This window comes from Monocercomonoides exilis, assembly GCF_001643675.1.
Source record: "Monocercomonoides exilis strain PA203 chromosome Unknown scaffold36-1065637, whole genome shotgun sequence".
NCBI classification, from domain to species: Eukaryota; Preaxostyla; order Oxymonadida; family Polymastigidae; genus Monocercomonoides; species Monocercomonoides exilis.
In genome coordinates, this window is record NW_027150581.1 from 334795 (window position 1) to 356528 (window position 21734).

The 21734-nt window shown below is 37.2% G+C and overlaps 10 protein-coding genes across 10 annotated transcripts; 7 read left to right on the top strand and 3 right to left on the bottom strand.

Annotated features, from left to right (window-relative positions):
* Nucleotides 1-1164: 1164 nt before the first annotated feature.
* Nucleotides 1165-5211, top strand: MONOS_8488 (uncharacterized protein; the record flags this gene model as incomplete). The annotated part of the gene is made up of 1 exon (XM_067878903.1): nucleotides 1165-5211. One exon carries the CDS (start codon nucleotides 1165-1167, stop codon nucleotides 5209-5211), a length of 4047 nt encoding a protein of 1348 aa, XP_067723635.1.
* Nucleotides 5212-5565: 354 nt separating this feature from the next.
* On the top strand, nucleotides 5566-9231 carry MONOS_8487 (uncharacterized protein; the record flags this gene model as incomplete). The annotated part of the gene is made up of 1 exon (XM_067878902.1): nucleotides 5566-9231. One exon carries the CDS (start codon nucleotides 5566-5568, stop codon nucleotides 9229-9231), a length of 3666 nt encoding a protein of 1221 aa, XP_067723636.1.
* A 1358-nt stretch (nucleotides 9232-10589) lies between these two features.
* On the top strand, nucleotides 10590-11147 carry MONOS_8486 (uncharacterized protein; the record flags this gene model as incomplete). Its single annotated transcript, XM_067878901.1, has 1 exon — nucleotides 10590-11147. The coding sequence occupies one exon, from the start codon at nucleotides 10590-10592 to the stop codon at nucleotides 11145-11147; it is 558 nt and encodes a 185-aa protein (XP_067723637.1).
* Nucleotides 11148-11197: 50 nt separating this feature from the next.
* Nucleotides 11198-11744, top strand: MONOS_8485 (uncharacterized protein; the record flags this gene model as incomplete). Its single annotated transcript, XM_067878900.1, has 2 exons — nucleotides 11198-11414; nucleotides 11476-11744. The coding sequence occupies 2 exons, from the start codon at nucleotides 11198-11200 to the stop codon at nucleotides 11670-11672; spliced, it is 414 nt and encodes a 137-aa protein (XP_067723638.1). The 3' UTR covers nucleotides 11673-11744.
* A 305-nt stretch (nucleotides 11745-12049) lies between these two features.
* Nucleotides 12050-12373, bottom strand: MONOS_8484 (uncharacterized protein; the record flags this gene model as incomplete). Its single annotated transcript, XM_067878899.1, has 1 exon — nucleotides 12050-12373. The coding sequence occupies one exon, from the start codon at nucleotides 12371-12373 to the stop codon at nucleotides 12050-12052; it is 324 nt and encodes a 107-aa protein (XP_067723639.1).
* A 107-nt stretch (nucleotides 12374-12480) lies between these two features.
* MONOS_8483 (uncharacterized protein) lies at nucleotides 12481-12801 on the top strand (the record flags this gene model as incomplete). Its single annotated transcript, XM_067878898.1, has 1 exon — nucleotides 12481-12801. One exon carries the CDS (start codon nucleotides 12481-12483, stop codon nucleotides 12799-12801), a length of 321 nt encoding a protein of 106 aa, XP_067723640.1.
* A 136-nt stretch (nucleotides 12802-12937) lies between these two features.
* Nucleotides 12938-13344, top strand: MONOS_17894 (uncharacterized protein; the record flags this gene model as incomplete). Its single annotated transcript, XM_067870859.1, has 2 exons — nucleotides 12938-13111; nucleotides 13198-13344. The coding sequence occupies 2 exons, from the start codon at nucleotides 12938-12940 to the stop codon at nucleotides 13342-13344; spliced, it is 321 nt and encodes a 106-aa protein (XP_067723641.1).
* Nucleotides 13345-13873: 529 nt separating this feature from the next.
* MONOS_8482 (uncharacterized protein) lies at nucleotides 13874-14269 on the top strand (the record flags this gene model as incomplete). Its single annotated transcript, XM_067878897.1, has 1 exon — nucleotides 13874-14269. One exon carries the CDS (start codon nucleotides 13874-13876, stop codon nucleotides 14267-14269), a length of 396 nt encoding a protein of 131 aa, XP_067723642.1.
* A 1097-nt stretch (nucleotides 14270-15366) lies between these two features.
* On the bottom strand, nucleotides 15367-15639 carry MONOS_8481 (uncharacterized protein; the record flags this gene model as incomplete). The annotated part of the gene is made up of 1 exon (XM_067878896.1): nucleotides 15367-15639. One exon carries the CDS (start codon nucleotides 15637-15639, stop codon nucleotides 15367-15369), a length of 273 nt encoding a protein of 90 aa, XP_067723643.1.
* A 3995-nt stretch (nucleotides 15640-19634) lies between these two features.
* Nucleotides 19635-20759, bottom strand: MONOS_10213 (uncharacterized protein; the record flags this gene model as incomplete). Its single annotated transcript, XM_067862638.1, has 3 exons — nucleotides 19635-20229; nucleotides 20311-20480; nucleotides 20526-20759. 3 exons carry the CDS (start codon nucleotides 20757-20759, stop codon nucleotides 19635-19637), a joined length of 999 nt encoding a protein of 332 aa, XP_067723644.1.
* Nucleotides 20760-21734: the final 975 nt, after the last annotated feature.

Below are 21734 nucleotides of genomic sequence, written 5' to 3' on the forward strand. Positions count from 1 at the left end.
AAAATAAAAATTCAAACTGTCATTTGAATCATTTTGAAATAAAATTTGAACAATTGGGTATTTCACAAAAAAAATAAAAAAAGGGGTTCACAAATAATTGATTGATCGAATTTTCAGTGAAAAACTTGGTTCAATTCTTGAAATGATCATTTAAAAATTTCTGTTCAAAAATGTTTGTCCCATATTTCTTCTTTTCATATAATTTCAATTAAAAATTACAATTATCCCATTGAAGAACAATCAACTTTATCTTTATCATTTGGAAGCTTTTGCAATATATCAGAAATGAAATGTTTACAAGAAAAAATAAAATGCACAAGAAGTTTTTTGCCAAACTTCAGAAAATCTTTTTTCTTTTGTTTAACAATTCTATTTCTTTCCATTGAATTTTCACAAACTAACTTTCTTCTTTCGAACATTGCGAGGTGTGATTTCTGTAGAAATTCAAATGCAAACTTTCAAAGCATCAATACAGTTTATTTCACACATCCAACACTCTCTTCATGTAAAACATGGGTTCAAAGCAAAGATTATCCAAAGAATGATTCGATAATTCTCTCAACAATATTTCTGAGAAACTCATCCTCCAAAATAGAAAACATTCAATTTTTATTATCAAATAACAAACATTCAATTTTTGTCGTTAATCATTCAATATTTGAAGCCCAAAACATTAAGTTGAAGGAGCAAAAGAGAGCTTTTCATTCGCAATTTTCAGCAGAATCAAGCATTGTGAAGTTCGCAAATCTTTCAATCAGTTCAATTTCGAAGCATCGTGTAGCACTTTCAGAACAAAATGAAAAGTTCAGCATTTTTGGTCTGCATTCATGCCAAGCATCTTTGAAAGCAAGCGCATTTTCATCACTTGCATTGAATTCTCTTTTCCAACTCAAGGATGATTTTTCATCATTTGTCAAAATCAAAAATTGCAAGTTTTGCAATATTTCAATGAGAAACGAAAACGACGACCCTTCTTATTCATCTGCTTCTTCTTCAGGAGGGATATCATTGAATATCGCTGGAAGCGAATTTTATTGCATTAGCAGATCCGTTAACAGAGCATTGATTGGATATAATTCTTTCTCTCGAAGTTTATCAGTTTACAACTGTTCATTTTATTCAAATACAAAACAATCCAACATTGAATACGAAAATAATCCACAAATGGCTCAAAGTGCAGTGACATCTGGTGATGCATCGTTCACAAACTGCATCTGGACAGATGTTGCAGAGTCAATAATATTTTCTTCAAATGGTCAACTTTCGGTTGACAAATGTATTTTAGGAACATCAAAAAGTCAGAGCGTGATGGGTCCTGCAATCCAGTGTCGAACTGAACGCGCAATAATTTCAATCACCAATTCAATTATCTCAAACTACACTTACAATTTTTCTGGGGGAGGTGTGTTTTTTGCGGATGTGAAAAGCGTTGAACTTATTCAATTACAAACAATTAATTGCAGTACTAATCATGTTGGAGGAGGAGTAGATATAAGGAATAATGTTGATCGAGCAAATATCATTCAGTGCAAATTTCTCAACTGTTCAAAAAGAACAACAGCTTTTGATTATGGAGCAGGTCTTTCGTTTTGGGAAAATGGATGGGGAAGAGTTAGTGATTGCATTTTCGGAGGATGCACTTCACAAGTGAGTGGAGGTGGATTCGGCATCGGAGAGACGGGAACCAAACAATCTGTCCTGCTTTATTGTTATTTTGAGAATAATTGCGCTCAAGTTAGTGGTGCAGATATTTTCGTTTGTACCGATAGAGAAATGTGCTTACCCAAGGAAAATGTTGTTTATTGTCGTTCATCCACAATATCTGAAGTTAGCCGAGTGCAGATTGGAGCAGGAGATTTTGATGATTGGGTTCCAAGATGCTACGATCCAATATTCATTAATTCTCAAATTGGAGAAGACAATGAGACATGCGGAAGCTTTGATCAGATTGATGGAATTAGCAGAGCTTGCAAAACGTTTTCATATGGCATTCAAATGGCCAACCCCGCTATTGATACAAAAACATTCAAGTTTGGAAATGGAGATTATGCAGAAAAGCACACTGAAGTAGGATTTGAGAAATGGAAGCTGGAAGGGTCTGACAAAGAAATGATAACCATAAGATCAAAGGAAACAGAAGAAGTGTTGTTCGAAATAGAAGGCGGTTCTTTGGATGTTTCGTGCATTTCATTGGTTCATGATTTGAATTACAGCTCAGTTGAATCTTCATTGTTGAGAGTGTCAAATCCAACTGGATCAGCAGCATTTTCTAAATGCAAAATAAAATGCGAATTATCAGAGTTAAAAATGTTGAGAAAATGGTTGATTGAGATAGCAAGCGGCACTTTGAGACTGGAAGACTGCGAAGTTGGAGAATTAGTGCTTGAAGGCAAATCATTGATGATGCTAGCAAGTGGCTCTTCTGTGAAGATGATAAATGTGAGGTTTAGCAGCATTTCCCGAAATGATGGAAGCGGAAGTGTTGTTGAAAAAGAAATGACTGAAAACGAAGAATTGCTCTTGAATAATATCTCGCTCAGTGAATGTGAATGCACAAACGGCGATGGCGGTGGACTTTGTATTTTTGTGAGAACAGGCTGTTTGTTGAAGATTGGAAACAACAGCGACAGCACATTCATAGAGAAATGTGTTGCCGGAAGCAATGAGACTTCTGTGGGGAAAGGAGGAGGAATTATTCTCAGTATTGATGGCAAAGACTGTGAGTTTGTGCTGAAACACACACTATTTGGAGAGGGTAACAAAGCCTGGCGAGGTGATAACTTGTTTATCTGTTCAGTCAGTCTGTTTGACGTTGTGGATGAAGAGCACTTCGGAACATTGATTTCACCAGATAGAAATGCTGACAACAAAGCAATGGGATATGAAGGAGAAATGACTGATTATGTGATCCCTCTTTCTCTTTATTTCGTCAGTGACTTGGAACAACAAATGTTTGTGGGAGGAGATAATATGAAAGATTTTAGCAGATGTGGATTTTCAGGTTTTCCATGCCAAACAATTAGTCATTTCATCAGGATGAGAAACATCACAGAATCAAGAAAGATAATTTTGCAGGCACCGTTTTGTTTGAGCGAAACACTCAATTTAACCGACTCAAAATGGAATATCTCTTGCAAAATGAGAAAAACAATAATAACTGTTGATGCATCAGAAAATTCTTGCCCAACGGGGATGATAAATTCCAGGACTGAGTCATGGCTTTATAACATCTGTTTCACGCTTTCTTCTTCTTTGGCGACCTCAGAATGGTTCATCAACTGTGAGTCGTCAACACTCTCACTTATGCAATGCTCAGCAAAACAAAATTATATAGCAACAAATGAAGATATTGCAGGATGGAGCTTTTTTGGAGTCTTTGGAGGAATGCTGAAGATGGAGTCGTTTGAAATAAAAAAATGGATAAGCACAGGAAAGCATTCATTTATCGAATGCAACAAAGGATCTGGATGTATTAACATCATTGGATGCTCATTTGAAAATGTTGAGAAAACTGGTGATTCAGGAGGGTGCATTTTTTATGAGCTTGGAAGTGAAGCAACATTGGAGAGAGATGATTGCGTTTTAATTAATGAATGCAATTTCAGTAATTGCTGCGCATATGATGTTGGAAGCAAAGGAGGAGGAATATATATTTTACTGAAAGGATCAGAAAGAATTGAGGTTAATGGAACAAGTGTGATCGATGGATGCAAGGCAGAGAATTATGGAGAAAACGAGGGGAATGGAGGGAGAGGAGGAGGGATGTTTGTGTTAATGGAGAGCGAGGGATGTGGATTGACAATTGGAGAGAATGTTGAGTTATCGAAAGTGAAAAAGAATGAGGCATCATATGGGAAGGATGTGTTTGTTCTTTGTGAGAGTGGAGTGTTTTTGGAGTCCAAAGTGAATACAAGTTCATTTGCATTTTTTGACACAAGCATCATTCCATCAGATGTGTTAAAACTGAGTGGGAGTGAAAATGGGGAAGAAAGTGGAGTGATTCCACTGTTTGTGTATTTGTGCACAATGGGTACAAAAGTGCTTGTTGATGGGAGTGGAGGAAATGGGAAGGATCACAGTCATTGTGGATTTGATGGATTCAGGTGTTTGACAATTGATTATTGTGCAAATTCAAGAATGAGTGAAAGTTTTAAAGAAATAGAAGTTGTTTCATCTTCGTCAATAACGAAGGAAATAACAGGACCATCATTTGGTGTGATAATTTCAGGCAGAATCGCGTCATCCGATGGAGAGAGGATGAGAGTGAATGTGAGTGATGGAGGATCAGACACACAAGACTGGCTTGTTGGATGTTCGAGTTCACTGACGATGAGCCTACTTTCATTTGTTGTGAAAGGTCAGTTGAATTCAAGGAGAAGTGCATTCATTCACTCAACATCAACACTCAGTATGACGAACTGTTCAGTCTCATTTGAGAATGGGGCATTGATCAATGAAAAGATAGGATACAGCATCATTGTTATGGCCGGAGGGAATCTGATTGTTGATGGATTTGTGATGGAAAGTGGAGTGACACTGACAATGAATGGGAAATCACCAATAACGATGACAAGTGGAGTTCAATTGGAATTGAAGAACAGCAGAGTGAATGGAGTGGAAATGATAGGAGCAGATGGGGGATGTTTGAATGTTGGGATGGGCGTTAATGGGAATGTGAAAATTGAAGAAAGCAATTTTTCATCAAGATGCACAGGTGGAAGTGGAATGAAAGGGGGAGGGATGATGATATCAATTGGAAGTGGAGGAACATTGAGGGTGAAAGGAGTGAAATTATCGGGATGTGAAGTGCCATTCGAGGATGTTGAGAATGGAGGGAGAGGAATTGGAGGAGGGATGTTTGTTGAACTTCCTAATCTAATGGAAACTTTCATTTTGGAATTAATGACATTTGAAAGTTGCAATGCTTGGAAAGGGAAGAATGTGTTTGTTTCGGGATGGGATCTCATTGTGATTGTGAACAAGGAGCACTTCAAATGGGAGATGAGTGACGAGGAGTTGGTATCGTTGGATGAGTTGTGTGGATGGGAGAGGAAGACTACAGGAGAGAAATATGTGATTCCGTTGGTTGTATATTTGTGGAACAACTGGAGTGGGAATGGATATGTATCAGGAGATGGAGGAGGAGACTTCAGTGGGTGCGGGTATTCGGAAGCACCATGTTCTTCAATTGATCATCTTGTTTCATTGTGATGCTCGTCTCTTGGAAGAGAAGAAACAAAAATAGCAATCAGAAATTCTGGGAAGCTCAGCAACTCGATTTCGTTGTTATCGTCATCATCGTTATTATCGGAGAGGCGGAGTGTGTGGATTGAAGGCGAAGAGAGAAAAGCAACAATGAAAGTGACAGAAGGAGATTGCAGTGAAGATGGGATGATTCATTCAAATGTGAGCCTCAGCATTGCCAGAATTGTCTTCTCTCTTCCCAATGAGCTTTTGCATCACTCTTCGCTCATTCATTCATTCTCCTCCACAGCATCTGCCCTTTCTGTTTTTTGCTGCTCATTTGCTTGCAGGGAGGCAACAAAGGAAACAAATTATTGCTTGATGAAGGCAGATGGAGGGAGCGTGGCAATTGAGGATTGCTCTATTTCTCAGTTCAGTCTGGCGAAAGGGTTTGTGGAATTCACAGCAGATGTGATGATGGTTGATGTGGTGAATGTGTCGATATCAAACACAACCATATCTGGTTGCAGTCTGATATCGCTGATTCAGCTATCCCCAACAAATATGTTGATCAGCAATGAAAGAGTGAACACAAGGCAAACAGTGAGAGTGAATGGCTCTTCATTCACAAATATCACATGCACAGAGAACAGAGCATGTGCGTTGAGCGTGGGATCGTTCTCAGCTGGGGTGGAGTGTGTGGTGGAAGGATGCGAGCTGAGAAAGTGCATGAGCGAGTCGAGTGAGGAAGGAGGAGGGATGAGAGTGTTGTTGAAGAGAGGAAAGTCAGAGCTGAAAGTGAGCGGATGCACATTTGGGATGTGTGTGTGCTCAACAGCCAATGGAATGGGAGGAGGGATGATGATTGATGCACTCGATCCAAATCGAGTGCCAGATCAAATGCCAGCATTGCCACTCGGGCTGAGAATGGAGAACATCCGATTCATGATGAACGATGCGTTTGTGGGGAAGGATGTGTTCATCAGATGTGATTCGATTGACTTGCAGATCAACGAAACACTGTTTTCACTGGACTTCAGCCAAGAAGCACTGAAGTTGAACAACTCCGTTTGTGGGAGCGATGCGAGTGGAGGTGGAGATGTTGATCTGATTCCATTGATCACATTCTATTTTGCAGTCCAGGTGTTTGCGAATGTTGGAGGAAAAGACAGCAGGCAGTGTGGGGCACAGAAAAATCCGTGCAAAAGCATCAGCTGCAGTGCGAGCCACATTCAAAGAGGTGTTGCAAATATGATTTTTGTTGATGGAGAAGGAGACATTGGTGGAGAATGTGTGATCGGAGACTTGTGCGTGAAATCAGTGAAGAAGACAAAGGCGACAATCCATTTCAATGCAACCATTCAAGAGATGGGAAACGAAACGAGTGTGATTGTGTTTGTGAATGAGTGTGTTGCAGAGAGATGTGCATTTGAGTTTGGAGAAATGTTTGAAGCAAATCACAGACATATTCTGAAAGTGCAGAATGGGACAACGGAGTTGAGAGAATGCGAATTTTCATCTTCTTCATTTGGACATCTCATTAAAAACTCAATAATGACTGTCGAAGGAGGAGAACTGGAGATGGACAAGTGCGAGATGGTGAGAATGAAAACATCAGTGCCTTTGATAGAATTCATCGGTGAATCAAAAGCTTTTATATCAGAAACCAAAATTCTAAATATATCATCAGAGGAAAATGCAATAGAAGTTGGTGGCAGAGCAAGAGTGCAGATGAAGGAGCTGGATGCTCAGAATATAACGCTGTTGAGAAGTGGAAGTGCTGTGAAAATGCAGAATTTGGAGAAAAATGTTGTTCTGTCGAATTGTTCATTTGGAAAATGTTTGAGTGAAAAGGAGAAAGGATCGATTGCATCAGTGGATAATTGTTCCAATGTGAACTTTGATTTGTGCATTTTCCTTGGAGATTTTGAGGAAGATTCAAAAACACAGTCGATAGAAAATGGAAGAAAAGAGGAAATATGCAGATGGAATGGATCTGTTGTTGATTTTGAATCAAGCAAAGTTATGATGAAAGATACAGCAATTTTCAACTCCTCAAAGGGAGGAATGACTGTGAGTGGAGGTGCAATGAATATCAAAGATGGAAGATTTGAGAACAACAATCCTTTCTTTGCAAAATATCCATCACTTCGTCGAAACATTATCTGTTCGGATTCTGCTTCGCTGACCATTTCGAGCTTGAAGGGAGGAGATGGGGTGATGCCCAATTCTTCGCTGTGGATTCTGGATGATGGATGCAGCCTGGAAGGGATGGCAGGAGAAAGGGAATCGCCCTTCTTCATTCCCAAGCTGGAAGGGGCTTCGGCCAGCGAAAATGGAGGTGGGACTGAAATTCAATTCAAGGGAGCGCTTCTTCTGCCATGTGATTTGTCATTCCGACTGATTTTGTCAGCTGGAGATACAGACCTGATTGAGACATATCATTTTGAAGAAGATGGGTTTGCGAGCGAAGCGGAAGCAGTTGGGATGGTGCCTTCGAGAAATCTTTCGTCGATCCCAGATGAGACGGAGGTGTCTGTGATGATTGTGTATGGAAAGCGGTTGTCTGCAACTGATTCTTTCATTCTGAAGAACAGAAGTGATCCCAAGGCAAATGGGGATGAAAGGATTGCTGAAGGAGGAAAAGAAGGGAAATCGTATTGGTTGTTGATTGTTGTTATATTTGCAGTTTTGTTTTTGATTGTTCTGATTATTTCTGTGATATTCATTGTTCGATGGAAGAAGGTTAAGAATGAAGCAGAAGATCTGAGAGAGATTGTGAATGATAACATCAGAAAGGATCCGAAGGCGTTTGAGATGGTGACGATGGAGATGTCGCCAGAGGAGCAGTGGAGGAGAGCAGAAAGGGAGGCAGAGAAGAAGAACGATGAAAGAATCAAGAAGAGGGTGTATGCGAAAAGCTTGGGACATTCGGAGTCATCGGAACATTTATTGAGTGAGAGTGGTTCCACTGAATACATTTTGGGGAGAGACTCAGACAAGATTCCTCAATGGATGCTGGAGAAGGTTGACGAAAAAGAAGATGATGAAACAAGAAAGAGAACTCCATCACCATCAGTTTCATCCGCTTCAACCACAGACACTTCAGATACAGAATCCACATTTGTTCGAGGGGAAGATCTGTGTCCAACAACATCATCAATGTCAAACCTGGTGGATGCAATGGCTTGCTCATCACCTCATGAGAAGCTGATTGTGGATCTGAGGGATTCGCTGTTCATGCTGCTTCATGGGAGGAATGAGAAGAAGGAGATGGCGATAGGCACTCTGAAGGAAAGAGAGCAAACAGCTGCCCAGATTTTGTTCTGGGTGGCGAATGGGGCACTCCACTCATTTGATGAGATGGAAAACCCACTTCAGTCATTGGCCAATCTGAGTCCTCATATTGTGCTGTTCTCTGAGCACATGGTCATCTGCATTGTGATGCATTCGGACTTATTGTCAGATGATGATTCTGATTCAACATCCATCTCTTCATCAACTGTAGTGACATCTGCCAGTGACGACGATGAGGAGGACTCTCTTCCTTCATCAGCGTTTGAGGATGAAGATTATTACAAAAAGGAGTGCCTGAGGTGGAAGGCGCCAGAGCTGCAGATGAACAAGAAGATGGGGGCAACAGAGAAGTCTGTGGCATTCTCGATCGGGATGATGCTGTGGGAGTGCCTGACGCTCCAGATCCCGTTTGGGGAGTATGAGGCAGAGGCAGCTGGGCAGAAGATAGTGAATGGAGAAGTGCCGAATGTGGGGCTGGTGAAGGACACACCATATTTGGAGTTTTGGAGGCTGTGTGTCTCGTGGAATGAGGCAGACAGGCCTTCTCTGAGCGGGATGAAGCGAGAGCTGGTTGGGCACTTTCCAGCTGGGGCAGTGATGGTGACGCTGACAGATGCAATCTGCGATTCTTTGCGAGACGACGAAGAAGAAGAAGAAGAAGAGGAAGAAGAGGGGATGGAAGAGGAAGAAAATGGGATGAGTGAAGCGATAAGCAAAGAAGAAGGGAGGAAAAGCCGAAAATACTTGTGATGATGGTCGTATTGGTTGGCATTCTTTTGAGAAGGGCTTTCTTTGCTTTCTTCTTTGACTATTATTCGTTGAATGAGAAGTGGAGAGCAGAATGTGAATTATCCCAGTGAGTTCAGTCTGCTTTCCATTTTTCGACTTTCTTCGAATCAGAATCAAAATGTTTCAAAAGTGTGTTATTTTCTTTTTTCATTTTGGTTTTTGCTTTCAATGTTTTGTGGAAGAGGCGTGTGTGTTTTATGGTGCTTTTAGCATCACCATTTATTCTGTTAATAACAACATAAGGATAATTCTCACAAGATGAATTGCAATGAAACAGTTTCTGATATTTATTGTAAGCATTTTAAAGAATATCAAATTTATGCATGCATCAACTCTTTAAAAAGTTTAATGAAATAAAAACAAAAAATACAAAAATCTTTCGAATTGGTAAGAATATGGATAACATTTTTCCATGCACTGACATTATTTGCCAATTTTTCATTCATTTTCCATCGAATATAATCACAGAGCGAATAATTTTTAATCACATTTAATAAAATTATGGGTGCTTTTTTCAGTGAAAAACGATTTTTAGATCAAAATTTTCTATATGGGTAATTCTTTTTGAAAAGTCGCAAACGTTTAACTGATCTGAAAATTTGATCTCAATTGATCAAAAAATGTTGATCATTCCGTTCCCATCATATATTGCTGAATGTTATTTTATTGAGTTTTGTTGCCCTATCCTCAAATGTAACGTTACAATAAAACAGATTTCAAATATCATTTTCACTGTTTAATCATATTTATGTTATTCGATATAATTTTCTTGTATTTTGAAGCAAGTGAACAATTTGTTCATATTTCTTTGTTTGCATTTCAAATGTTCGAATAAACGTTTCGATTATCTGAAGGGAGACTTCTTTTTAAATGTTTTCCTATATTGAATAACAAATAGTTTTTAACTTGACTTAATGTGTGAATTTTTATGAGAAATTATTAAGCAGGAAAATGTCATCGATACTGTCCTCATTGCAAATAAAAGAAATTCAAAAAGTTGTTAATATTGAGCAATTTTTAATGTTATTATAAATGAGTGAAGAATAACATAAACTTCTAATAATTAAAGTAATTTTTTTGAAATTTCAAAGAAATGGTATCTCATGTCTTAAATCAAATCATGAATCATATCTTAAATAGCTTTCAATTTTTCATTTTCTATTTTATTCATCTTTTCTTCTCATTTCAATTTCCTTCTAAAAGAAATTCTGTTCCTTTTTTTCAATCAGATATAAAAAATAAATTTCTGTGACGTTTGACGTTCTTATTTGAACATTGATCAAGTGTATGTGGCACAGTAGGTGTTGCAATTTTGTCTGATGAGTTGTCTCAAAAAGCCTTTTGTGGGAGGTGCAACGAAGCAGTTGCCTCTTCGCTCGGTGCTTTTGTCTTCTTTGTCTTCTTCGACTGTAGCAGCACTTCTGTTAGTTTCTCCATTTTGGAGAAGGAGAAACAAGGAGAAGAAGGCTGTAGGAGATGATAAGCCATCATCAGCACATGTTATTGATCACTCGGATGCCTCAGATGTGGCAGCATTATGCACTTCGGCTGGAGCGATGGACGACATCGAGAGGCGGCTGCGGATTGTAGTGCCAGAGGCGATTGGGGTGTATGGGCGGCATATACCGCTGTCGCTGCAGCTGCTGCGGGGATATGTTGTTGCACTTTCTGTGATGCTTTTGGTTCCGCTGGTGGTTCCGCTTCCGTCGCTTGCAGCGTCGGTGGGCACGAAGTCGGGGAGCAAGCGGATCTTTGCAGCGCCAGACGTGAATGCTTTCCCGTTGATCAACGATCTGTTTGACCCTTTACTGCAAATATTGCGATCGCAACAGTCGAGGCGTGTGGAGGTGAAACTGGACGAGGAAGTGATGAAGTGATGGGGCGAGGGGTTGCAGTGTGTGAAGTCGGGGAGATTGTGGAGAAGGGAATGGAGGAGGTGGGGCTGAGAATGGGGGATGTGGTTCTGTTGCCTGAGGAGATTGCGCTGGCTGTGCTGGAGGAGCAAAAAGAAGCAGAAGAAGCAGAAGAGGAAGGAAAAGAGGGAGGCAAAGAGGGAGAAGAAAAGGGAGAAGAACATGGAAAAAGAGAAGAAGATGAAGTGATAAAACAGGAGACGGAGAAAGAGTTAATGGAGATCAACATGAGTACGCAATATATTTGAAAAGACAAGTGGCTTTTAAAGCTGATTTGTGGAAAAAAGAGTAGGGCAGAAGAAGGACAAGATCATCCATATGCGGGAGAGGAAGATCCTGGAGCTGAGTGAGAAGTACAATGCAGAGATGAAAAATCCGAAGGGACTGTTTGAAGTTATAAAGGAGAAGGCAGAGCTGATTGTTGTGGGGATAGAGAAGGAGAAGAAGAGGCGGACATTGCAGGGAGGAGTGATGAGTGAGAACAGTTAGGGAACAGTGTCAGGCGCAGGAGTTGGGGCTGGAGCAGGGGCAGAGGCAGGGGCAGGGATGCCTCCTGTAACGCATTCTTTGTTGGTGTCTGTATGTAGATGAATGATTCTGTCTGCAGCTTTGTTGATTCTGCCGTTGGGGCTGTGCGAAAAGTGCCAGGAGAAGTTAACAGAGATCAACAAAAATGGAAGTGCTGTGATTCTTGGGCCAGACCTGAATGGGAATGGGGTTGTTGCAAAAGTGGGGAGATGGGTGAGTGTTGCGAGAAAAATAAACAGCGATGGTGCAGGAGGTGGTGGAAGTGAGTGAACGAGATCTTCGATCAGCGAGGAATCAGAAAAGAACAGCGCTGGGACAAATGGAAGTGGGGGAGGCAGTCAGGGCGGAAGAGCAGATGCAATTGTGCAGCAGAAGATGAACAAGATGGAGAAGGAAAATGAAGATGCTGATGGTGCTGCAGAAAGTGAAGGAGCAGAAGAAAATGAAGGCATTATAAGAAGAAACGATGGAGCTTCCGATAAGTGCAGTGTCTTTGTTGCTGGAACAGGTGGCGTTCGAAACTGTGCATGTTCTTCAGATGTCGCACATATATTAGTCGTCTTTTCCGATTCAGTGAATTCAGCAGCAGTTATAGAAAGTACAGCAACAGAAGAAGGCGTGTACGCTGCCAGCAATACAGGGAATGTATAGACATTAGACATTGGTTGATTTGAGCTACTACGGTGCTGGGTGGGAATGTGTGGTTCTTCCAAGGCAGAACAATGGAGACTTTGAGAATACATGACTGGGGGAGAAGCGCGCTGGACAGATGAAGAGTGAGGCTGAGCGGCAGGGGACAATCAACGAAATGGAGCAACTCTGGAAGGATTTTGCAAAGATGTGGCTGTTTGGGAGGTTTGTGCCAGAGGAGTTCATTGAAGACAAGCTGTCGCTCTTCTTGTTCTTCTTGTTCTTCAGCATAGCGCTAGAAAGGGCGTCGGAGAAGAAGATCAAGATGTTTTTTGGGGAGTTTGAGGGGCTGCAGTCGGAGAAGGGGGAGGCAGGCGCGGTAGTGTTTCTGGGTGTTTTTGCAGAGCTGTTGCCAAGCAGAGAAAGCGAAGCAGAAGGAGGTGATGAAGGCACTGCATGATGCGATACTAAGTGGCTTTCCATTGACTTCATCATCATCAGCATCAGCGTCATCGTCATTGTTATCACCAGGGGCAGTGTTCAGAAGGATCATATACTTGAAGCTGGTGTCTCTTTAGTGTGTGTGCTATCCGCAGATGCTCCAGGCGCTATCGCTGCGGATCTTTTTGGATGCGTATAGGCTGTTTGGCTGCTGTCTGACGCCGTTTGCGTCGGTGCAGGTGGCGTGCAAGCGAAACGACTTTTTTGACGCTGTGCCAGCTGCTGCTGGATGTGTGCGATGCAGCTTGCAGGAGTGCACTTTTGTTGTTGTCTGAATACAGAGTGATTGCGAAGAGAGTGAACAGGAACTGTTAGGAAGGGTGAGCGTGCTTTCTGAAATGTCTGTGTAAGGAAGGGTGGAGGTGGTGATGATGTGGCAGGAGGGTTCTATGCAATCAGTAGTGATGAAGAAAGAAGAGCGGTGGGTATTGTACAGAATGACAACGATGTTGTTGGAGCTGGTGGTACTGCAGCTGGAGAGGGAACGAGGAAGAAAGTGTGATCTGTTTTGGGCTGTCGCTGTACGAAGGTCATTGAGAAGTGCAGTTTTACGACACATTAACATAGCACTGTAATGGAGAAGGAGTCATAGTCTTGTCATTCTTCATCATTATCTTCTTCTTTAACCTCTTTAATATAGCACGAGAAGGCTTCAGGTGAGAAAAAGATGTGTATTAACAACATGCAGGAGATCTTAAAGTGCATATTGAGCGTAACCTATCTTTCTATTTTTTCCCCAATGTTATAAACATTTGAAACATTATAGTCATTGTCTTCTTTTTCTTCTTCTTCCTCCTCCTCTATCTCCTTTATCTGTGGAATTCATATTCTTTCAAGGTCCTTATTGAATAATGTTTATTTCTCATGAATCTCAATAATGTGTTTCTTTCATTTTAAATATATATGAGTAAAACACATGAAAGCAAAGAAGATGAAGTTGAAAAAGACAATAGCGATGGCAATAGTGATGCTTTCATTGAGGCGCTGTGCATAATGAAGATGATTCAATCCAATCGAATGATTTATCAGATATGTTAATTGAAGAGTTGTTGGAGATTGAAGAAAAAGAAGACGAAGAAAAGAGGCAAAATGAAAAAGAAGAAGAATTTGAAAAGAAAGAATTAAAAGAACAGGAAAAGAAATATGATGAGGATGAGGTGAAGAAGCAGAAGGAAGAAGAAGAAGAAGACGACGACGATGGTGAGGAAATTGATGATTATGATGAAGATGACGAGAAAATTTGGTTTAATTCTATAATTTTGGAGAATTTGAGGATTAAAATGAAGAAGTGGAATAAGGAGAAGAAGAAGAAGAAGAAGAAGAAGAAGAAGAAGAAGAAGAAGAAGAAGAAGAAGAGCAAAAAGAAGAAGAAAAAGTTTCCCCTGCTGGGATTCGACCCTGCGCACAAGAAGGGATTCTTTTGTTGAATTCAAACAGAGCTCGACTCCTATCTTCTATACCGTCAAGTGAGGCATCTGTGTTTCCACGCAGGATACACTGGAGGAGAAGAGGGAAATCTTCACATTTGAAAAGATCGAGTGAAGGGGAGGATGAAGAAGAATCCAATTTCATCAACATCTTCGGAGTGGGAAGGCGCGCCAGCCCAAACGTAGTGAATTTGATCTCCATCGGCTTCACTGTTGCTTCCTTGTGTGTCTGAAACACCCACATTTTGAATAAACACCTCAGCAAAAACGTGCCACTAGAAAAATTTGAGTCTCCGCACACAGCAGCAAGTATAGAGTCCACTCCGTTCTTAAAAAAACGACTAGATTCAACCATTTTCTTGAAGAGGATCTTCAGAAGTGGCACTAATTCGCTCTCAATGAACGGATAAAGAAGAAGGCAGATATAAGCTGTGGATGAAAGTGGGCCGCGGGACAAAGTGGAGCGGAGGGATTCTAAGAGAGAAGAAGAGAGGGAAAGAAGCTGTTTGGTGCAGGAATGGAGAGTGTCTGAGTCATATTCGGTTGAAATGGAGTAGGAGGATGAAGAGGATGAAGAGGATGAAGAGGATGAAGAGTCACAAAAAAAGCAGAAGCTTTTTATGAATTCTTTGATCAGCTGTAGAGTGATGAATCAAAAAGAGAGTTTGTTCCTGAAGTTTTTTCGTTTTTAGAAATGATACAGCAATCATACAGCTTCACCCCATAAGCATCGATTCCATTGAAAACAACACTTCCGCAATTGTCAATCTCAAATACATTTGTTGCTAAATCAATATTTTCCAGCTTGAAACTTGTTATTGAGACCTCATCTCCATTTAATATTTATGAAGGATTCTTGAATGAAAGGAACGATATTGAACAGTTGTCAATGTGAAGAATTCCATTTTTGACTTTCAACATTGTTGAGTTAAGAACAACAGATTCAATGTTTTCTGAATCCAAAATCGAAGAAAAGTCAACAGATGAAAGTAATAGCTGGCCATTTGCTTCATGAACTACAGAACTTCCAGTATGAGAAAACGACTGACCAAAGTTGAATTTCACACTTTCGATCCGAACTTTCTCTGATGTTGTGATTAGATTCTGGAATCACCTGTAATTGTTGAGTTCAGTTTCACAAAAGTGGCTGAGGGAAATTGAAGTGAGCGAATTGTCACGTCAAGAACATCACATTTCCAGATAATTTCTGTTTGCCCCAAGATCAGCAGCTGTGAGAACAGAGACGGAATGATGTGTTGGATTCCAACATCCAATGAGCGGCAAGGAGTGGTGAACTCTCCACATTGCTTGCTGTCTGTGTGATTGTCTGCAACAGAAGAAACAAATATCGTCTCGCTCTGATATTTCATAGCCCTCAGTAATAGATCTTCTTCCGCCACAAACCAGTCAGTTGCACAGCCCCGAACTGCAAGTTCTCTCGCAAAAAGTTCTATGTTATCTGCTGCAAATTTGTCAAGCAAATAAAAAAATGAATAATTTGTGAAAATAAAAATTAAAATTTATTTGTGAAAATTAAATGGAAACCACTAAACTTATCCGATAAACAGTTCCATCGAATATGTGTGTTCTATCTTCGCAATCATGTTAAGTTTATGTATGCAATACACAATGAAAAATTCTATTCAAATAAAATTTTGAATTAACATTGAAAATCAAGTTTGTCAAAATAAAGAATCGGAACACACCTTGTGCATTTCATTAATCGGCATTTACAAAGGTGTTCAATCAAGTTAAACCCTTTTTCATTGAAAAACTGATATTTTAATTTTGATCAAATATTTTGATACATAATTTTTTGAAAAAGAATATTTCTTCTCATAAAGAAGTTTGCTATGAACTAACAAACATTACTGTGAAAGTTCGATATTTTCATTTGTATTATGGTAACGGAGTTAATATCATTAACTTTCATGGGTCAAATTTTTGATCTGCAGCGACTTTTCAAAAAGAATGACCCATATTTTGATTTCCTATAAATTATGTATAAATAAGTCTCAATAACATTATAAAACATTAAAACAAATTTTTTTTATTGAAAAATGTGTTTTTGTGAAGAATTTCTTAAAATTGAAATTGACAAAAAAAAAATATTTAGGTGAGTATTTTTATTGGCACCAGTTTTTTTATTGGCACCAAAAATTATTTTCATTATCTTCATTTCATTAAAGCTCATAAATCTGTTTCATAACTTAAGAACAATAAACCTATAAAAATTAAGCTGTACGTCAAATATTTTTTCAAAAAACTTTCTCAGAAAACCGATCTAATAATTTTTAACTTTTATATTTCGATCAATGTTTTGCTCGTATTTTCTTGACTGATTGCAGTTGCGAGTTTTTATCTCGGAATTCACAAAACCAACTGTATTTTCGGTATTTGTTTCTTATTTGTTATGTTTTGAACCATTTATTAAAGTGTATTTTTGCATTTCGCCATTTTTGTAAAAACATGCAAAATAAAGTGTATGTGTTTGTCTTGTCAAAAAATGTCAAAACATATAGGTAAAATAATCTTTTTTGTATATGATACATGTTTTGAAAACGAACTGTAATTCAAAATTTGAAAGAAATCAAAGGATCATGTTTTTAAAAGAATTGCATTTTTTTAAGTAATGACAAGTTGGCAATTATCAAATATCAAGAATTAATTTCTTAATACACCTTTTATATATTTTTAACTTCATGCAAATCAATAAATGAAACACATACACTTTATTGTGCATGTTTTTACAAAAATGGCGAAATGCAAAAATACACTTTAATAAATGGTTCAAAACATAACAAATAAGAAACAAATACCGAAAATACAGTTGGTTTTGTGAATTCCGAGATAAAAACTCGCAACTGCAATCAGTCAAGAAAATACGAGCAAAACATTGATCGAAATATAAAAGTTAAAAATTATTAGATCGGTTTTCTGAGAAAGTTTTTTGAAAAAATATTTGACGTACAGCTTAATTTTTATAGGTTTATTGTTCTTAAGTTATGAAACAGATTTATGAGCTTTAATGAAATGAAGATAATGAAAATAATTTTTGGTGCCAATAAAAAAACTGGTGCCAATAAAAATACTCACCTATTTATGTTTATTTTATTCTGTGAAAAGTTTAATCCCTGATTATCGCAATCATATATAGTCACTAAAAATTGTGCAAAAACCGATGTGATAATATCCGATTTAGACAGTATATGGATGATTATCAATGAATACATATTTTTTCGCTCAAAATATTCCGTTCGAAAATCTCACTTGAATGTCAACAAAAGAACACTAAAAAATGGAAAGGCTAATAAAAGAAATCATCATCTTTAATAGAGCAAAAACATATGTTTTTGAATACAGCTATTATGAATTTTGCATTTGAAAACATAATTTTTTACAGACACATACAGTTTTTGAAAAAGCAACACCCCGAAAAAAGTTGTGATTTCGAAAATAATCACCAAAATTAACAAATAAACAAATAAATATTTCCACAATAGTTCCATTTCAGTTTCAAATGGACAAAAATATTTCTGATGATCTCTAGTTATTTTTTTAAGTTTTTAATTTTTCTTAAAATTATTTTTTTTAAAAAAAACACGAAATAATAACATCTAAATGATCAACATGGGTTATAATCACATATTTCGGCACACAGCTATTTTTTAACTTTTTCATTAACTTCTAACTGCACATAATGATGGTGCAATACATGTTCACGAGAGATTATTTTTGTATTCATATTTTCTATCTCAAATATTTCAGTTTGAGAAATCATTTTGTAAATTGACAAATGAAATAAAGAAGAAAAAACCACATTTGATTGCAACATTTATTTGAAAATAATCTCAAAAATCATTGCTTAAAACAATCATCATATTTTTTCTTTTGAATGAATTAATTTTCTTCAAAGAAATTATTCATTTGAAAAATCAACGCTTTTAAAAATGATGTTATTTCCTGGAACAAATCATATATATTAAAAATAAGAAGACAGTTGTGATTGCAAATTTTGCCTCATTAAATTTTATGAAGAGGTTTTTAGATCCAATTCCAGTGATTCAAAGAGAAAATCATTATTTTTGAATCGAAAGTCAATACAGCACAAATATTTAAAGAAAAAATAAGTTTCAATTGATCATTATGAAAACGAACTTGCCAATTATTTTTAGGACTAATTTTAATCAGCATAAGGAGATTTATGAATTCAATTTGATATTTTGAGAAATTTGACGTTCAAGACGAAAGTGGTTCTAATTAAACCAATTATCTATTTCTTTGACAGTCAATCAATAATGACTTTGCAAAAAATAAAAATAATAATTTGGGTCAGAAATCTATCATATCACCCCTTTTTTTATCGAGACCTAAATTTTCTGGCTCTCCAGAGCACTTTTGGAAAAAAAAAAAATAGAAAATTTCAAATATATTATAATAAGCTATTCCTGAAAATATTTTTTATTTTTTTTATTTTAGTGAAAAGATCTGGTGTTTTTTGTTTTATTTTTCTGATTAAAGACTTGCTCATATTTTCACGAGCTTTTTGTTCTGAGATTTTTAAGTGTTGTTATTGTTATTGAACTTTTCTTATTTATGTTTTTGGTTATTTTTCATTGTTTAACACTTCATTTTTTTAACACTTTTTCCATTTCACTAAATTTCGAAAAATTGATAATTTTGCAGTGATTATTGAGTTGCTTTGTTTTTCAATGTTAAAAAATAGTTGAAAAAATGATTGAAATGATCGTCACAAAAATTAAGAAATAAAACAATATGATTTTTAGCGTATAAAACAAAAATACACGAATACAAGTTTTTTTGAATAATAATCACGATCATAAAAATGAAAAGATTTTCTTCCTTTTGAATATCTTCATTTGTTGATAGTTTATGTATTTTTTCTTAAAAATTAAAGAAAAAACATAGGGTCATATTTTTATTAGTACCCATTTTTTTTATTAGTACCCAAATTTTTCGAAATGAAAAATTCTAAAAAATTCAAAAAAATACAAAACTCGAATCTAATTTGCGTATGACTTTTCTTTTTCCCTTTCCTCTTTCAATTTCATCAGATGATTCTTTCTCTATATCGTTCTCATCTTGAAGTATTTTGAATTTTCTTTTCAGCTTTTTCGTGAAATTCATTGTTTCATCATTTTTTTCATCAGAAATGTTTTCTTTTTCATTATCCATTTCGCTTTTCTTTTTCAAATAATCATCCCACTCATTAAGCACCTTTTCTTTTGTTATTTCTTAACTTTAAAAGTCAAATCGATTTTGATGAGAAGGAAGAGGAGAAGTCGATGATTGAGAAAGCTTTATCAGAACTGGCCCAGACGAGTCTTTCAGCACGCATTGCATTTTATTGCTCTTTTTTTGACTGAAGGTGATAATGTCGAATGAATTGATTGTTGTGGAGCTTTTTCGAAAGCAGTTCTCTTTGCTGCTGAAGATGAAGTGAAGTTGCGCAGTGCTGAGAACTCAGCTCTGATTTGAAAACTGCAAATACACTTCTGTCAAGTGGCTGGCAGATGTGTGTGCTGTGAGGGATGAACGTCACATCATCCACATTTTCTTTTTTGAACTCTCGCCAGATTGTTGGATCTGCTCGAGAAATGTGGGAGTCGATTAGAAGCAAGCAGTGCGATTCGTCGAGTGACATGCGTTGCCTTCTTTCTTTGATTGAAGTAGGAAGAATTGTCAGTGTATATTTTCTGAACGTAGAAGATTTCATCAATTCGCATTTGTTTTGCCATATCTCAAGATTTGAAGACTGAAGAGGATTCAAGTCATCAGGAAATTTGAGACTCGGCCACAGAATCACTGAAGGAAGTGATTGTCCATCAGCTGCGACCGCCGCAATTAGTGTAGAATTCGCCATTCGCGCAGCAGATTTAGCGTAACCGGGTTTTGTATTTGCCGGATGAACGACCTTCCGATTGGAGCTGTCGGGAACCCTGAGTCAAGACTCATCCACGTTGAAAATCAGTGCGTTGTTGTAACTGTTGTTCTGATGTAATCCGTTGAGCATATCATACCAGGGCTTTAGAACTTGTTGGCATGATACGGCAAGCCTATTCGCATCAACAATTTTTGGCTTTGATGTCTTCAGCTCTGGATGTCGTTTGATGAAATTGTAGGCAACTGACGCAGAAACTTTAACATCTGGCGTGTTTTCTGGTTTCAAATCATTAACAACATTTTCAATCTAATTAATATTAATTAATACATTTCATAGAATATTTATACAAACCAGTTCACGCATTTTCTTGATGGTTAAGCTTGCTCCAGACAGTGATTCTATTTTAATTTCATCCAGCACTGTTTGCTCTTTTTCTCCAATGACCACAGCAGGTCTTCCAATTTTTGAAACTAGCCTTCCTTGCCGAACAGCCTTCACCGCACGCTTGATTCGGATTTTGCTGAATTTTTTGCTGTTGTTTTCATCCGCCAAACGCACTACTCCATCGTTTTCAATTTTTTCCATTCACTCATACAGATTCATTAATTATCTCCATTCGAACGATAGCATTTCCTCCCACAGCTTCAGCTGACCAATAGTAGATTTCCTTGTAACTTCATTTTTCATTTTTTATTTTTTGTGTTATGATCATAAAGCCAATTTATTTAATTTATTATTATAAATTTCAATTTTCATTGAAATTTAATTTTTTGTTCATTAAATGCATATTTTTTTGAATTAAATTCATTGGAACCAACCTGTAACTGATAGAATTTCAACGGGAGGCTTTTAACCCCACCATTTCCCCCCCACAAGAAACAGGTTATGCATTCAAATGTATTTATTCAGTTGCTGATATTTTTCTTATATACCAAAAATACTATTAATAAATCGAAATGTTGGTGGCTGAATAATTGATTTTAAAAAAATAGGATCGAATAAAAAAAATAGGATCTAATAAAAATATGACCCTATTTTTTTAAATGCATTCTTCAATTTGTCGAAATTAAGTGAAATGGAAAAAGTGTTAAAAAAATGAAGTGTTAAACAATGAAAAATAACCAAAAACATAAATAAGAAAAGTTCAATAACAATAACAACACTTAAAAATCTCAGAACAAAAAGCTCGTGAAAATATGAGCAAGTCTTTAATCAGAAAAATAAAACAAAAAACACCAGATCTTTTCACTAAAATAAAAAAAATAAAAAATATTTTCAGGAATAGCTTATTATAATATATTTGAAATTTTCTATTTTTTTTTTTTCCAAAAGTGCTCTGGAGAGCCAGAAAATTTAGGTCTCGATAAAAAAAGGGGTGATATGATAGATTTCTGACCCTATTATCATTATTGAAATATTTCCTATTTATACTATTTTCTTGTGAAAACTTTTCTGTAACTTTCAAGAAACAGAATGCAATTAATCAAAGTTATCTAATCATGCTAAAAAACTGATTGACATTAAATGCATTTGTAAAAGGAATAAATAATTATTCATATA